The sequence below is a fragment of the Calypte anna genome, chromosome 3 (assembly GCF_003957555.1).
Source record: "Calypte anna isolate BGI_N300 chromosome 3, bCalAnn1_v1.p, whole genome shotgun sequence".
Lineage (NCBI taxonomy): Eukaryota > Metazoa > Chordata > Aves > Apodiformes > Trochilidae > Calypte > Calypte anna.
In genome coordinates, this window is record NC_044246.1 from 90,584,450 (window position 1) to 90,602,272 (window position 17,823).

The 17,823-nt window shown below is 36.8% G+C and overlaps 1 protein-coding gene across 1 annotated transcript in view; it reads right to left on the reverse strand.

Annotated features, from left to right (window-relative positions):
* Positions 1 to 3,247: 3,247 nt before the first annotated feature.
* Positions 3,248 to 17,823, reverse strand: part of PRIM2 (DNA primase subunit 2) — a 93,746-nt gene continuing 79,170 nt past the window's right edge. Inside the window, exons 12-13 of the mRNA XM_030447776.1 lie at positions 7,743 to 7,811; positions 3,248 to 3,840 (exon numbers count right to left, since the gene is read on the reverse strand). Coding sequence (XP_030303636.1) covers positions 3,616 to 3,840; positions 7,743 to 7,811 — 294 coding nt within the window. The 3' untranslated portion in view covers positions 3,248 to 3,615. The remainder of the gene's footprint in view (positions 3,841 to 7,742; positions 7,812 to 17,823) is intronic.

Here is a 17,823-nt window from a genome sequence, read left to right on the forward strand (position 1 = left end):
AAGCCCCTCTGCATGGGCAGGGACACCTTCCACTTGACCAGATTGCTCAAGGCCCCATCCAACCTGGCCTTGAAGAGAAAAATGAATAAAGTGTAATTCTTTAATCCAAAATTGCAAACTCCTGAAGTTTCGAGATAAACCGTACATATCTCATGAAAGTCAGATTAAGCCAAAACATAGATGCAATAAACAGGAAGTCCACAAAAAGCAGTGATTAAAAAGAATATTCAAATGTTTTTTTCCACTGTATAATACATTTGAAATTTTTACGAAACCAAAATTATAATATGCTAAAATTTAGGAAAATAAGTTTTCAAGGCTTATTTCTAAGCCTACTGAGTACAAATTGGCAGGGAGCACTGCACTTCTTTCACATATATTTGCATGCAACAGTTTACTATAGCAGTTTAATATAACTGCACTATCAAAATATCCAAGTCTTGTAATTCTTTTTACATACTCTACAACTGATTTGAAACATATATTTAAATAATAAAATTTACTTTTGTTATTTGTATTGATTCAATTATTTGCACTTGCTATTCTTGATATACCCTAATACTGATGAAATGGTGAGAAGCAAGATCGTAGAAATGGAAGTGAAAGATTCCTCCAACTGTCAAAAACTATATTTCTATTACTACTAGATCCTGAAAAATGCAGTTTTACCTCTAGGGCATCGCAAAAGAGAGAAAAATGCCATCAGCAAAGTATGAAACCTTTCCCTTCAACAGTGCCTCCTACTTTAGCAGAGTAACAGTGTAAGAACCCCCACCCTCCTTTCTAAGCCACAGTTGACAAGAATTTTTTTTTTTTTTTCTATTCAAAATCATCTAGAAACAGCAATTACAACTATTTTTACCAATAGCATGATAAGAATTTTACATAGCATTTTTAATCATGCTCTAACCCCAGAGATCAGAGTAGAATTCATGTCATTCAGTGGGCTTCCTGGCATTTTTCTATAGACAACCATTTCTCTGAAACGTGCAGCTGGCCAAACCACTGACACTCCAAGGATCTGAACACTGAGTGGCTAAATCACATTTCTAGCTCTTAAATGTCTACTTAGATTGCCTCTATATTCTACCAAAAAGCACTAGAGCAGCTGTCTGAACCAAGGACACTCCACAGCTTGGAAAATTAAACTTTTATTAAACATAAAAATAAATCCGAGTGTCAGAGACTTTAATGGCCAAACGGACCAGTCGGATCATCTACTCTGAACAGCAGAACACAGACCATTACATTTCATCCAGTAGTTCATGCATCAATTTGACTAGTTCAGTTTGAGCAAAGATCTTTCTTCTGATCTACCTTGATTTTTCCTCAAGTTCATTTTATAAGTACTGATATTAAGCATGGCAGAGACTTTCTCTTTGCATAACACCTCCTACTATACAACTCAGATCCTGAGCAGAATGCAATACGTGTCTGAAAATTAAATATTAGGTTTATGCTATACCTGCTTCTTTATCCCATGTTCATGAACTGTCTTAATTAAGGTTTATTATTATATGACAAAACATCTTCAACTTGGCTGAGAACTTTCATTTCAGCTAGAAACACAGCACCTTGTGGTGCTTTCATTGTGGTTGTTACTTGGTTTGAGACATAATAAATGAGTTCTTACATTTTCCTGCTTTTTGCACAGCCTCATAACCAAGTCCTGCTCTCCCTTGAGATCTACATCTGTCACCTTCCTATCTTTATTTTTCACCTGCCCTAACCCACTTCTAAAGTTTCTCAGTGCTTCCTCAGTTAAATAGTTTGTATTTAGGTAACTATTCCTGCATATTTCCCAGCTACAATTTGCTCTTGACATTATTCCAACCACTTTTATACCAGGTTCCAATCAATTTACCTGCATAAACACTTCAGGCTCCTACAGGGATAGAAATGTTCTCATTGATCATAACAACCTTTGTCCAATTCAAATGCCTTAGATCCTTCAGCATATGATGGATTTAAACAAACTTTATCAAGTAAGTGTGCTAAGGGGTGAAAGTATTTTTATTTTTGTGAACTAGATACCTAAGGTAGAACTTTCGATGTTGAAATAAAGTACTTTTGGTAATGGTATTAAGAATAGAGATCAAATACAGGTTTATACTCTCAAAAGGCTCTGCTAAAATCAGAATCCACTGACATGAACTAGGTTTCTTATTCAGATGGGCCAGTGAAGGATGATACCATTTTGTATAGTCTGATGGAGTAATAAACATAAAAGAGATAATAAAACATGAAAGGCACTGACTGGCAAGCACAGCAGCAAGGATGGTTTGGTCTGCTAATGTGAACTAAGTAGTGGACTTCATAGAAGTTCTGAAAATCTCCAACAGGACCTTCCATTATGTAGCAGATAAGAAAGACACAGAATGGTGAAATACAGAGACTGAACAGCAGAAGTTGCTTAAAAGATGTCAGGTATTCAGCAGACTCACAATCTAGTAAAACAAGGAAGTAACAATAAAACCCATATAATGACCTAAAGGGACAAAGTGATTCTTTTGTGTATTTTTAAGAGTTGAGAGACAGACTTTAAACTTGCTACAGATACTTTTATCCTAATGTGAAGTCTACTCAAGGACTCAGATATTATGGCCTTGACTGCATCTGTCCAGCTGTTACAAATTACATATTCCTTGCACTCACTTCATAAAATAAGGAAAGCAGCAATAATTTTAGCAGGATAGGCTTGCTCAAAAACTTACAACTAAAATTTAGGTCTTCCAGATCTCCCGAGTACTCTTAACAGTATGATATAAAATACAAGACCTTCTTAGAGATTACAACCACCACATGGTAGCAGCTGCTCAAGTGACAGCCATTCAAGTGTTAGGTGACTTGGGTTTTGGTGGGAATTTATGTGACCCAAATTCAGATGACTGTTTAATTTAGCAGGACACAGGAGGCTCCAGCCATGCTCAGACATAGAGGAAACTTTAAAATCAAGAAGGAATACAAAATATTAAGTTTTTAGCTCCTTCCAGATCAGTCACTGCATGGAATGACAGCTTTCTGTATTACCTGCTTGCATATAAACTCTGCTTACATTCTATTTTAAGCACCAAAACCAGCTCTCTAAATTTAGTGCCAAGGTACACATATCAGGAAGCTGATTTCCCTCAGCTCCTCATGTAGGAGAGACAGACAGAATACTCCAGAGGGTAATTTTGATCATAAAAATGCTACTTAATTTACATCCAAATACAGCTAAAAAGAAACTCCCACAAACTTTTGCTTTGCAGTTTATTTATTAAAATCAAAAAATGGGAAAAATATTTAAACATTTTGAAGAAAAACAAAGAAGGTAAGTCAGACAAAATACCTAAGAATTGGGGAGGAACTTTCATTTCCCCTTTTTCAGTATACCATAAATAACAGTATCCTAAAGCAGTGAGAGTAAATACTGGATATAATACCAGCTTCAGTATCTTTCTTTTTCTTCAGCCTATTCAAAGCACTGAATGTCTGTGTCTTCCAGGGAGCGAAGTGCATATTCCTTGATACAGAGACAAATGCAGTTAGAGAAGGGAAAGAATGAAAGAAAGGGAAAAAAAGGAACCCAGACTGAATCAAATAAAACCAAAAAACCCCAAATGAAAGAACTGCTTAGTCTTCAGTGAAGTATGCCTCCAGTCCTTCCAGTTCTGCATCAGTTGTATTTGATGAGGTGGGAATGCAATTTGAATTCATGCTTTCCTGACTGTTACTTTTTTGATGAGAGTTTCCTGAATTACTTAGTTCCTTCTTCAGTTCTTTACCACCACTTAATAGCTTTTGACTCTCTGTAAAATACTGGTTAGGATGATTCAAAGAAAACCCAATGTCTTCAACCTGCAAATAAAAGGAAAGGAACAATGAGTTACGATATTTCTTTCAAAAATTAATCTTTTTCACATTCAAGAACAAATTAACTAGCAATTTTGTAAGTTCTGATTTTGTTGCAGAAAAAGGAGGCAGTTTGTCAATACTTTACTGGTAAACATTAGGCATGAGATTGCCCAGGGAAGTTGTGGCTGCCCCCTCCCTGAAAGTGTTCCAGGCCAGGCTTGCTGAGGCCTTCAGGAAGCTGATCCAGTGGGAGGTGTCCCTGCCCATGTAGGGGGGCTGGAACTAGATGATCTTTAGGGTCCCTTCCAACCCAAACCATTCTTGATCGTATGATATATGATTTATTTTCACAACAAAAATTCTTCCTTCATGTTAGAAATAAAATGACTGCTTTAGAATATTCAAACAATATTTCACACATCTTTGCTGTATTAAAGAAAAATAACATCCCAAAACATATAAAGCAATACAAGTAAATACCATTTACCATTAGAGATGTAGGACTACTGAACTCACACCTTATAACAGCATTTCCTTACCAAAAAGAGACACTAAGACAACTCTAGAGTGCAAATGGAAGCGGAGAACACCACTAAGATATGAACAGCTGCACAACATAAATCTAGATTTTAAGTACGAGTGTGAAACTCTGAATGGAAATGGAAATTCAACTCTTTCAGTGTTTTCTACAGTAGTCACAAATGCAATATGTAAAAGGCATAAGGCTAAGATCCAATAGATCAAGTTTATCTCTGCTCCATTGATCCTAATATTATCAACCTGAAACTGTATGCACAACCAATACCAAAGAACATTTAGTCTTCACTGGAAAAGAATACAGAAAACTACCATAAAGTGCAGCATATTTTTATTGCTCCTTTCTACTTAGCAGGCAAATTCCTTCAATTCTGTAGTTATTAGATAAATGAACATGCAATGAATGTTCATCAAATATTCCAAAACAACAAAGCTTTTGGTTTTAGAAGTAAGCTATTCTGATGTATTGACCATAAATCGCTGTTATAGCCTTGGAATCCCTTTCAGAGGCTCAGAAGTTGGAAATGCTTACCCAAAAAGGGTGCTTCCACATGTGCTTCAGGCAAACCGCACACCTTATCTGCCTCCCACTTCATGTGTATACTAAGAAAATCTCAAGAAAAATATTGCACTTGAAAAACACTGGATAACTTCCCAAGCCTGGGATACAAGAAACCAAGGAAGACCAAGAGTCATACCCTGGTTCATTCCCACTATCTTCCCTTTTTGCCAGAATGGAAGCAACTCTGCATACACAGAGCACCTTATGAGGACATATACTGGCACTGATTTAATACACCAAAATCCACCACTTTAAATTTCAGCCACATGTGAAAAATCAGAAAGCAAAGAATCAGTGTGCATTCTAAATGGAAACCTGATTAAACACATCAACATTGCCTAGCTTAGCTCCATCATTAAATGGAGACATGTATAATAAAAACTAATTCAGACATGAAGAAGACATTACCAACTGTAGCAAGTGACCTTCCTTGAAAAATCTTTAAAATAATTGACAAGCCAAGCATATTAATTTGGTACTCAAAATAAAGGGCATAAGGTTTAAAATAAATAAATAAATAGATGCCATCATTGAGTTTCATTTCAGTCTTATCTGGATTAGTTTCAGCCAGCCAGCTTTCATCCATGCTGCAATTTCCATTACGTGGAAGCTAAATTACTTCCTTAAACAAAAAGGCTTAAAAGTAAGCAATATAGTGAAAAGCTGAGAAAAAGCTGAAAAGCTTTCCTAGAAGAAGCTCTTAATTAGTTCTGGGTTTTTTAACCTTAAATCTGATTTTTTTTCAGACCAACTCAGAAGTCAATTTGTAACTCTTAGTTTTGTTCTGAACTGCTCTGTCCCAAGCAAATTATAGTAAGCTGTAGAAGCAGCCTGAAAGGGGACTACGCCTTGTGTGTAGACTACCAACATGCTTTTGTGGTTCATATTTCCAGGCTGTTAGCTAAAATTGTAGTATGATTCCAAGTACCATTTCTCCTTTTTAATCCTCGATGTTACTAAACTACAACTCTACTGGATTAAGCTTAGATGACTATTTTAATTAAAAGAATTCTGTCCATTCATCATATCACCTTTAAAGAGAGCCTGAAGAGAGGGGAAGTTTTGTTCATAATCACCAATTTCTTTTGTGATATAGTGATACATAAAAAATTCTGTGTAATTCTCAACAAGGTTCTGTGAGTGTTTCTCTGAATAAAAATATTCTGTTCTGGCTAGAAATACAACAGAAATTTGACCACTAAAATGGAGTTAAAACACATAAAATATTCCTAGCTGCTAGACTGCTTGCGTAACTTCATGTGAGCTTTACAATGTAAAATATAGATCGAAGAATATCAATTTAAATGATGAAGCTTTTAACTTAGATGTAAGTTACCAAAACCTACTACCAGAAACAAACTGTATTTCTGTATCAGATTTACACCTGTAAATCCATCTGAAATCCAATATGCCCAAAGAAAAATTAATGTGCATTCAAAAATTTAAGCTTATAACATGTATTGACTCAAGTGAATAGGTCTATGACTTGAAACAGAACTGTTCATTCCATCTAGTAGGTGATACTAACACAAGACTTTTTTTTTTTTTGATTCAACATATTTGCACATGATGGCTTTCTTAAATTCCTCAAAATACACCAAGATTATAAGTACTCATGTATAAAATGCCTGCAGATTCATATTTATATATAAATAATCAGCCATTCCAGCTGTAACATCAGAAAGTAACTAATACATCAATATTCATCTAACCAGCATTAACATCATCAGTTCCTTTGGAATTTAACTTAGTAACACAGACATTGTCCAGTGAGGCTTCTAATTTATTCATAATGCTCAGACTACTAGACAGTGAATTTATACACAATGAGATTTTAAAACACTAATTATTTCTACAGACACACTTGGAAGAACACTTATTTAACCTACTAGTACTTCATAGCTGTTCATCAATCTCTTTCTCTTGACTACATATACATAGCAAAGGTCTCCAAAGTGGACTGGAAATATTTTCTCTTTTTTGAGTTGCCATCTAATTCTACTAACTAAAGTAAAACACAGTCTTGCCACTACTGTGACCATGAAAGGTATTCTTATTTCTGTGACTGCATTATGGTTACACTGCTTATATTTTCAGTGTCTCATTTCCACCTCATGTAAGTTGCCTTGTCTTCTCACTTCTGTGCAAAACAAAAACTTATCTAAAAGTGGTAATCAACATGAACCATCTTATTATGAACTCAAGTACAAAGATTAGACCTTCAAACAGCTATGATGCTTTCCATGTGGTTTAAAATCCAAGTCTGACCATCAAGAAAGATCCTTACTATGGGTACAGTATAAACATTGTTTATTCTTGAGTCTTATTCAGATATGAAAATGTTTGAAAACATCTTTGCTACAGGCCATTCAGTCATATTTCTTTTAAGTCAAAAGACCCTCTTGTCTTCACATTTCTAGGACAGCTTGTCTTGATCAAGTTATAGTGTTATTTTTTTGAAAATAACTTTCCCGAGAAGGAATATGCCCTAACTTGAAAACTTGAAAAATATGATAAAACCATCCATGCACTATCTGTAGCACCTTTTTCCCCCACACCTGCTGAAAGACTAAAGAAGCTGCATATGTACATTTCTGTTATAAAGTGCAGGGTATTAATAACACCAATATATAAATGCAGAAAATTTAAAAAAAATCTTAAAATATTGAAATGCAAAACTAACAACGCAGACAGCTAATGAGGGATTTGAAGACTGCAAATAGTCTTTGGAAGTCATTCATGATTTCCAAAGCCTTCTTTAAGACAAAGGTGGTGATTATAGTTTAACAAATTAGAAGCTACTTACATCATGTGTCAACTCAAAGTACTTCTGGCAGGCCAGCTGGTAATGCATGCCCTTCACCAACTCCAGGATCTATACAGAGGGAGAAAAACAAAGAATTCAGAAAAACCACACTTACATCTTGTTGATACTTATCATGATAAGTCTTCTGTATACCTCATGGAACCTTGCAAAGCAAGACCTCCTTTATATTCGTGTATCCTACTAAATCCTGACATTTAGACATATAGCTTTTTAAAAATAGCCTGGCTATGTTAAAACATGGTAAATTAAAGGAAGATATGCCTGATCCTTAGAACATAATTTAACGATTCTTAACTTTAAAAATACGTTGATTCTGTATTTTGGTAATATAATTGTGACAGTTATCATATTGTAACATCTCTTCAGGAAGTGCAGACATAAATCTAGTGATTCAAGTGGTTGAAGCGTGAAGCAATCAAGTACACGATTTGTATTTTTATCTTTCACATTACCAGTTCATGCAGATGCAAAATAAAACACTACTGTGATCCCATCAAGAAAATTTAATGCAAATCCTTTAGACAAGTATCTGTGAGTGGGTAGTGCTTTTCACCTTCAATCAGATTTGTCCCTTTTAAAATGAAGTTATTTCTAGTAAAGCTCAGCAGAATACATGAGTGAATAGTCTGTTTTGCACACCTATTAGGAAAAATCATGCCACCTTTTGTATATAAAGTTTGCTCCCAATTCTACTTCGGGTAATCTCTGTGCTGCATAAAGTCCCATTCTTATCACCAGAATGCAATGCTGGTTGAAAATTTTTAAGTTTCATCATCTCCTCCTGCCTTTATATAATCAAAATCTATGCTCTCTGCTTATCAAACAGAGAAAATGTCTGAAATTAAGAGATAGCCTCAGTGGAAGGAAAAATAGTTTTCAAGAAATGTTAATTTCAAGCCCCCTTCCCAATGTTGACCTTTGTGTCAAACACAACAATGCACTTCCAGCTTGACTCCCTGCTGTACTCATTATTGGATGCTGCCTTGTACCTATTGACAGACATATAAACAAATTACATTTGCTGAATGGGTAAGAACAGCAACAAAATGCAAGGAAACTACTTATCTGCATTGTTCCTCTGTAATAGTCCAACTGATTACATTTCTATACCTCTTGCCACCTCCTGTTAAATCTTCTGTAAAAGATCAAGGACAAGTAGGCAATGAAGCCTGAAACCTGTCACTATCTGTGCACTGGTTTTGTTGGGGCTTTTTTTGTTTGTTTGTTTTTTAATCTTGTCTCTCCTTTGAAAATGACTGAAAAAATTTGTGTCACATTAAGTATTTAAGGACTGAAGAAAACTCATCTAAACATTCACATTATGTGTTGCCTGTGTTTTCCTGTTTGTTCCTTACAATAAAATCTATACCGTGCAAAAGAGTTGTCTGTTTTTAAATAAATGCTACACATGTTGAAGTTATGTACTTCTGTAAAAAGTATTTGTCACATAAACTGGAGTAATGCTCAGAAGACTCATATGTCTGTTGAACTGTTGGAAGAAACGTCCAGAATATTCTGTAGCATTCAGGGTTTTCTAACTTGAATTTTCCAGACAAAATAAGTCAACTAATTTAGCCTAGTCCATACCTTGAATTTTCTCAAAATGATTCTTCATTTAATCAAGGATACACCACCTACAAATCATACAAATAAATAAGTTCTCTACATTCAGGTATAAATATATTTTAAGTCTCAGAACCTTCAGTGAGCAACCCAAAACTTTAGTATAGACAAAGTCTGGGTATAAGCCCCAGAAGTTTAAAAGCACTGAGGTTCACTTGTAATTTAAGAGAACTTTTTGGAAAAGTTGATCACTTGAAAGGCTGGCAGTCGTTCAGTGCAGTTTAACTTTTCAATCACAGACCACAACGTTATAGCTGCTTTTTGTATCAATGATGCCATTATCCAACTATTCTGAAAATCAGAAAAAGACAAGGAATATCAAAGCTAGCTTTTGATTTACTAACAATCATTCACAGGATGTGAGATCAAGCTGCTCGTCTTCTCTGACAGCTCAGCGGAAAAATGGTAACTTAAATTGACAGCTATCAGAAGAGGGATCACTGACCAACATGGCACAAATGATGACAGAATAAAGGAACATTTATAAATAAATTCCAGTTTTGTAAGAAAGATCATTCTGAGAAACCGAGCCTATTTAAGTCCTTGACTCATCCTTGGGAAACTCTTGAGCCACCTGTAAGGTGGAGGACTGCACTGAATTGATAGTACTCACATATGAAAGCTGTAAAGACCATCCACATTATTTTGCAACACCATGATCTCTATTGCCCAGCTACACTGCAGTTTTATCCAGGAAACTATATCAAGGTCCCACTCCCTTCTAGACTCCTCAGACCTCTCAGAGGCTGCTGTTAAGTCCTCAAACAGATTTTTCTACTCTACTACTATGAAGATGTATATCTTCAAGAACAGCTGTTAAACAATCTCTAGCAGCATTCTACAGTGAAGTTTGGTAATTAGGTCTTCATGGCACTTCTTCTCCCCAACACTGAAAGAGTGCTCCATGCAACAGAGTGCCCACCAGAACACTCCTGGGACATTCACCGGGTTTGTTAAATTTATTACTGTACATGATTGCATTGGTAACCATTATCTTACTTATAACTCCTTTACCCTCTTCACATCATCTTCCCAACTTTGACTGGTTGGACAATTTCAACCAAATCTGACAGGTAGCAATGGCAGAGCTATGCACTTCCAACATGTTGATTACAAGTTGCAGTTGGGTAGGAAATCTAGACCAACATTTGTGGCTCATGCAAGGAAAAGCAGTTATAATTCAGAGCCTAATCATTCTGAGAGTCATAGCCAAGCTAGCACATATATAACTTTGAAATGGTCACATCACAGGGGACCCGATTCATCTTCTGCATAATGATGAGGCTGAGGAATAAGCAGCACATTAAACATATCCAAAGAAGAAGAGACTTAGTAGATTAACTGGGTTTAATAAGGAAGAAGTTGTTAGAGAAAAGAAACAAACAAAAAGGTTAAAAATTGCAATGATGGGACTCCAGCTAAAAAGGAGTCCTCTACATGAGAGAAACTACCAATCCCCTACTTAAATAAAATTGTAATTTGTTATAAATATTCCCCTTCCTATTACATTTGTGCACATGATGAAAGTACATTTGCAGATGTTTCTCACTAGTGTTACCCAGAAACAGTCCTCCACTCAAAACTCTGTTAATTCACTGCAGCATTGTTTTGCCTCTACATTTATTAAGACATTTACACTAAATTGCTTTATTTTCCAAGTAAAGGTACATACTCAAGGACTCTGTTAGCTCTTCTGTGCCTTTTATTTCACTGCCATCTGCAACTTGTTTTTCTGATGCTGCTTTACTGACTACTAATGAGAATAAGATGATGTCTGGCAGCTGTACACAGCCACCTGCTTCATACATCCTTGGCGTTCAAAGCTAAGATGTTGCACAGCAAGATAGTTTGGGCTCTGTAATTATCCATTGTTATTTTCACTTACTCAAAGTTAGTTGGTTTTATTGGAAAATTGCAGAATTACCCTATATTTCCAAAACAAAAATCTTTCTACTACAGATTCATTTAACTACTACACATTTCTAACTTTCTTTTTATTTCAGAGTTGACTGTTGATGTAATCAGGTGCAACTGCTGGAACATTCCAGCTTTCTTGTGTTTTGAGTCAGTTTGTGACAAATTTCAAAGTATCAGAGAATGGGCTGCAAGGGACTTTAAAAATCATCTAGTTCAAACTCTACTGTACGGGCAGGGACGCCTTCCACTAGACCAGGTTGCTCAAAGCCTTGAACACTTACAAGGAGGAGGCACCCACAGCCGTTCTGGGAAATCTGTTCACCACCCTCACAGAAAATAATTTCTTCCTAATATCTAACCTAAATCTACCCACCTCTAGTTATAAACCATCACCCCTCATGCTACCACTACCTGCCCGTGTTAAAAGTTACCCCATGTTTCAGGCATGCCCCCTTTAGGTACTGGAAGGCCACTATAAGGTCTCCCCAGAGCCTTCTTTCCTGGCAGGCTGAACAACCTCAAAGCTCACAGCCTGTCTTCATAGCAGAGGTGCTCCAGCCTTCTGATAATCTGCATGACCCTCTCCTGGACACACTTCAAGTGCTGGTCTCTCCTTTGTTGGGGATTCCAAAATTAGACACAGAACTCCAGGTGGGGCTCCCATAAGAGTGGTGTAGAAGGGAATAATCACCTCTCTTGACATGCTGGCCATGCTTCTTTTGATGCAGCCCAGGATGCATTTGGCTTTCAGAGCCACAAGCACACATTGCCAGCTCATGTGTAGCTTTTCATCAGACAACACCCCCAAGTCCTTCTCCTTAGGGCTGTTCTCAATCCATTCTCTGACCAGCCTGTATTTGTGTTTGGGACTGTCCCAAAGCATGTCCAGGACTTGTTCAACATAATGCAGCTTGCAAAAGCCCACTTCTCAAACCTGTCAAGGTTTTTCTAGATGGCCTCTTTTCTCTCCAGTGTGCCAATGGCACCACACATAGTATCACAGGCAAGCTTCTTGAGAGTCCACTTGATCCCTCTCTCCATGGGGTCAACAAAGATTTTAAATAGCACTGGTTCCAGGTCTGCCACACATCACTGGTTTCCACTTGGACATCAAGGCACTGATGGCAAGTCTTTGAGTTCAAGCATCCAGACAATTCCTTACCAACTGACTGGTCCATTCATCAAGTCCATGTCTCTTCAATTGAGAGGCAGGATTGTTATGTTGGACATTTTCTCAGATTTAAGCTGTTTTCCCTCAGGGACTCATTTACAGGCTAGAAAATCATTGCTACAGCCTTGCTGCAGAGCTCCTGCCCCTTTTATGCTCTTTGACTTCTTTCATAATGACGAGTACTTGATCACAGTGATCAGCACTGTGCATGGTAATCTTTAGAACACCCTCACAGATCAATTTCTCCCCTGCAATTTGCATCACAACTGTTTAAAAAGAATTTGTATTCTAGTACACTTTATAAACATAAAAGGAAGAGGCGGTCATGATCCAGAAGAAGGTATTTTATTAATGTCTCTTAAAAATGTCTATTTTTTCCTTTCATTTTTTAAGGATAAGTTTTCTAGCCTGAAGTTCTTATTTTATGAATTTCAGTAAGGAAATCATTAAATACTTGACAAAAGAGTTAGTGAATACCTGAAAAGAATGTGTCAGTATGAACCTCTGTGCTGGAGCGACTCCTGGAGCTAATAAAATAAGATGGACACTAATTTAAACTGAGTTAATAATTTTAAAAGGAAACAACTCTAATGCTAGTTGGTTTTGATTGATTGGTTGGTTATGGGCTATTTTTCAAAGATTTATAGAGTCTACAGATGAAAGCCAATGGTGTGCAAAGGCAAGAAAGGTTACGGCACCCGACTATTACACCTCTCTGATTTCACGTAGTTTTAAAATAGTCTCTATCAATACTACAATTTGTCCTTGTATTTTTGTTTCTGTTTTCTGTATTTCCACAAAAAATACTTAGTAAAAGATCTTTCATTTATTCTCAGTATTAGTTATTAATAACCAATAAAGTACCACTTTTTAAAATTTCTTATTTAATCAGAATCTACAAAAGAACTCCTACGAAGATGACTGATGTCAGAGATGACTGATGTCAGCTGAGGCAGAATTCCTCAGCTCAAGAAAAAATATTTTTAGAGCCAGCAATGATCTAAAATGTTTTTAATATCAGTCAGTCAGAAGGGAGAGTGTGGAGATGTTTTCCCACTGTGGTGGGTTTTGGTTTTTTATTCAAGGAAATGCATAGCTGCATCAGAAGCCTAGGCACAGGCTGGCTTATTTATTTCTGTCTCTGTGAAGACTCTCCAGCCCCCTTAAACACTAAATTTGTCAGACAACATTCGTCAAAGGTCAATTACTCAATCAAAATCTTTAATTTAATCCAATTACAGGAAAAGGCAGCTTTTCAAATTAAGAGAACAATTCTAGTAGAAAGAACATTCTTTCTTCTGAACTTATCAACTGCTCATTTACATAAACCCTTTTCCCTAAAGAAAAAACAGTAATTGGAGAAAAAGCAAAAAGGATTGCTTGACACTGTTTCTCCTCATAGTAGAACCAGATTCTTTTATTAGATTTTGCTTTTGCTATAGCAGTCAATTGGGAAAAAGGCCATTTCTCCAATAAATTTTTGAGAAACATGGAATAGATATTTTGAAATAACATTAATTCAAAACCTATCATATCTACTTTTCAACTTGATACATATAAGAAACAAATTACAATGCACTTAGTACAGCACTACAATGGATGATCTTTCTTTTCTTCAATTTCATTAGCTATTGCCAAACCTGGTTCAATAAATATTTTACCTGATTAGCAGTATATAAAAAAATTACATAGGATCCAAACTATACTATAAATTCAAATGCTATACAATCATGCATTCACACATCAGATGCCGAGCTAACCCTATTACTTCTCCAAAAATAAAAAACAAAAAAAGCTACTATCACAAATTAATAAATAGTCTAACCTAATAAAAATGTGAAACAAAAGTCAAAATTCAGTTCTTGGAATAAACATTAGGTTTAATGCTTTCTGCTACAGGCTATATAGTAACTGGGCAAGACCTGGAAGACATCTGCTATATTCCCTGGCAAAGATGACTTCAGTAGGTACCATCTCAGACAAGGCACAGCCTCAGAAAATCTGGACTGGGATAGCAGGCTGGATGTAGATACTTCACAGCAAGCAGATTCACATATTCAAATGTTTTAATCACTTTTTTAATTACTGACTACTACAAAATGAATGTAATGAAAGCAGACCAGAGCACAGACTGACTACCCAAGTCATGTGGTAATGATCACTGCATGACTTTCATGGGCCTTGTAGTATTTTTTATTGCTAGTTCAGAACACAGTAGTCATGTATCTGCTGTAAACAGGGTGGCTAAAAGAATGAATTTGTTCAGGAATCAGTGAAAGCCCAGTGTGTTACTTTTCACTACAATTTCTAGAATACTGTAATTTGCACTCAACAGGGACTGCAAGTCTTGAGTTTCCATTTGAATTCCTTAAAACAGCTCCTTAGCCAGAGAGAAGAGTGCATCACTATTAACCTGGAAAATAGAAGTCTACTGATCACACCTGTTACCATTGCAGGGAGTCTCAAAACTCCCTCAGTTATCACCATAAGGAAGTAAGCTGAGAAATAGTTGATCAAATAAGAGTTTATTCAAGTTACTTTTGCACAGATTTCACATAAAGGCTTGTAAAACATTCAAATCTGAATTTTCAAACACTCAGGCATGAGCATGCTAGCTGCAACTGGTATGGGCTGGTTGTAAACCTTTGTAGCATTCAGACTACACAAAAGTTACTTGTTCTGATAATCTCTTTACTAATGAGATGCTGACACAGAACTACCATTAAAGAACCTGACCACAGGCTTTACAGATAGACTATTTAGATGGAGAAAAATGGTGACTTGGAAGCCCAGAAAGATGAGGGTGAACATCCTGAGAACTTAAGATCAGAGATGTTTGGAATGCTGGGGAATTCCCTGGGACCACAGCCTGTAATACCTGAGACTGTTAATTGCAACCATCTGGAAAACCGGTATTGACAAGACTTTGTCACATCCTTTCCCTTGCTGAGGAAGGAAAGTTGAGACCTCAGTAAACACACCACCAGGGTGAGGAACAAGTGAGGGACTGAGGAACAAACAGGGGTATAGTTCTAATCTCCTTGATTCTTAAAACAAATGAGCAAAAATCCAAAACCAAATCAGTATCCTGATCCACAACAGGCTGTCATTTACTGTATCCTCTGTGATTCCATCACACACACTGTCTTTGATTAAGCAGATGAGTGATTTCCACTCATAGCAGAGAGCTCAGGCTCCTGGAAAACTGATGTAAAACACCTGCTCCTTTGAGGCTGCTGTCCTGTGAATGTGGCCACTCAAGTGTCCTCTCAGTCCAGAACAACATATTTATCTCTACCATAAACCAGGCAGAAAGAACCAAAAAAATATTCAGGTACATACAGTGATCTGTTAGTGATCTGTTTCTGACAACACAGAAGGGGATTTTTCACTTTGTGACAATCTGCTTGTCCGGAGCAAGAGAAGACACTACATGAAGTCATATTTGAAGACAGCAAAAGAATTTGGGAACAAAGCTAGGAAGTGAAAGAGGCCTTGAGCCCCAGGAGAGGCTGAAGGAGCTGAGGTTGCTCAGCCTGGAGAAGCTCAGGGGAGACCTAATAACAAACTTCCAGTACATGAGGGGACCTATAGGAAGGCTGGAGATGGATGGTTTGCAAGAGCCTGTAGTGATGAGGGGCAATGGCTTTAAATTACAGAAAAATAGATCTAGACTGGATTGTTAGCAAAAAAAGTTCTTTACAATGAGGGTAGTGGAAAAATGGAACAGGTTGCCCCAGGGAGGTAGTTGAGGCCTCATCCCTGGAGATACCCACAGTGAGGCTCTACAAGGCTCTGAGCAATCTGAAATAGTTGAGGGTGTACCTGCTTACTGCAGGGGGGTTGGACTAGATGACCTTTAGAGGTCCCTTCCAACCCGAATTATTCTGCGATTCTATGAAAGACATATTGTTTATTAAAACACATACTTGAAAGGTCAAACTCTGAATCATTCATTAAAAATAGGAATCTGTTGGGTTACAAGGAACCACTCATTTATTCTGGAGTTTACAGAAGGTCTAATAGAATCAAAGGGTATGGTCTGAGTGAATGCCAATGTGGAGGTCCAGACACTGTAGAAGAAATTATATCGTAGGCTTTGAAAGATTGACAAACCATCCACCCCTAATAACCATTCACTGAGCTAAAGGAAAAACTTTTCTGATACTCCACAACTATCACCAGCATCAGAAAAGACTCTAAAAAGCCACAGTCTGGAGTGAAGGATCAACTCTTATTAGTAATACAAATGTTGCATTATTAGCAATGCAAATGTACCAATAAGATCTGTACAAGATCTTGGAGACAGACATAAATCAGTACTCTTCTAGTATCTTAAAGACTGTCTGATGTAAAAGATCAGCTTCTGAAAACACAGCTACAGCCAACTTCTCTTTAATTTTTTAAGTTATTATTGGTTTTCAGGAGGCAGTTACTTTGTGCTGACCTTGTTTTTAACATTAGGAGTGGCTGCTGCAGAGCCCTGTACCCTGACTGCACTTAAACTGACAGCACAAAATTCAGGGACAGCACTGTCTCCATTTCCTGGCAGACACTGATGGAGACAGTTTTTCTTACTCACTTTTTAGATTAAATTTACAACTCCTAGTGAATCTTTATCCTCCTTTCCAACCAAAAAAAACCACACACACAAAGAAATCCTAGAACCCAACTCACATAAAGTATGGAGCTATGCTCTATAAGAAGATATTGCCCCACTGTGCAAATTCAAAGAAATAACCTCTACTAAATCCTACCCACACATAGCAAGGCAGATAAAACAGTAAATCCTCACCAGTCTTTCCAATGATTAGCAGGATAAAAATATCAGAGCAGCACCAATTTGTGATGCATACAAAAAAGGAAAATAGCTAAAGGAAAGTATTGCTAGTGACTGGCAGATATACAACAGACAGTGAAATGCTTATATGAACCAGGAGAAAAGAAGAAAAAACAGAAGAAAAAATATTCCTAGGTATTTCAAGAATATGTCAAGACTAAGTGAATGATAAACACTTCAAAAACATTTTCATTTGTGTGTAACTCATTCCTCCCAAGGGAGACTATTTTCAGTGGAACTTTCACATACTTTTCCATCAGCTGATGCCTGATGAGCCATGGTGACACTCCACATACACTAAAGACAGTAGTTTAAAGCAGGTTTCTCCTATGGACATCAAGGCAGTTAATATACAAAACTTTTTATATACCTGCCTCAGCTTACCTCTACCCTGTACCTCTACTTTCATTGAAGATGATGGCAACATTTTAGAGCCCTAGTCCCTTGCTTGAGTGAACAATTGAAGTCACAGTCCTTCAGTTTACATATCAAAAAGTTTCAAAGTCTGA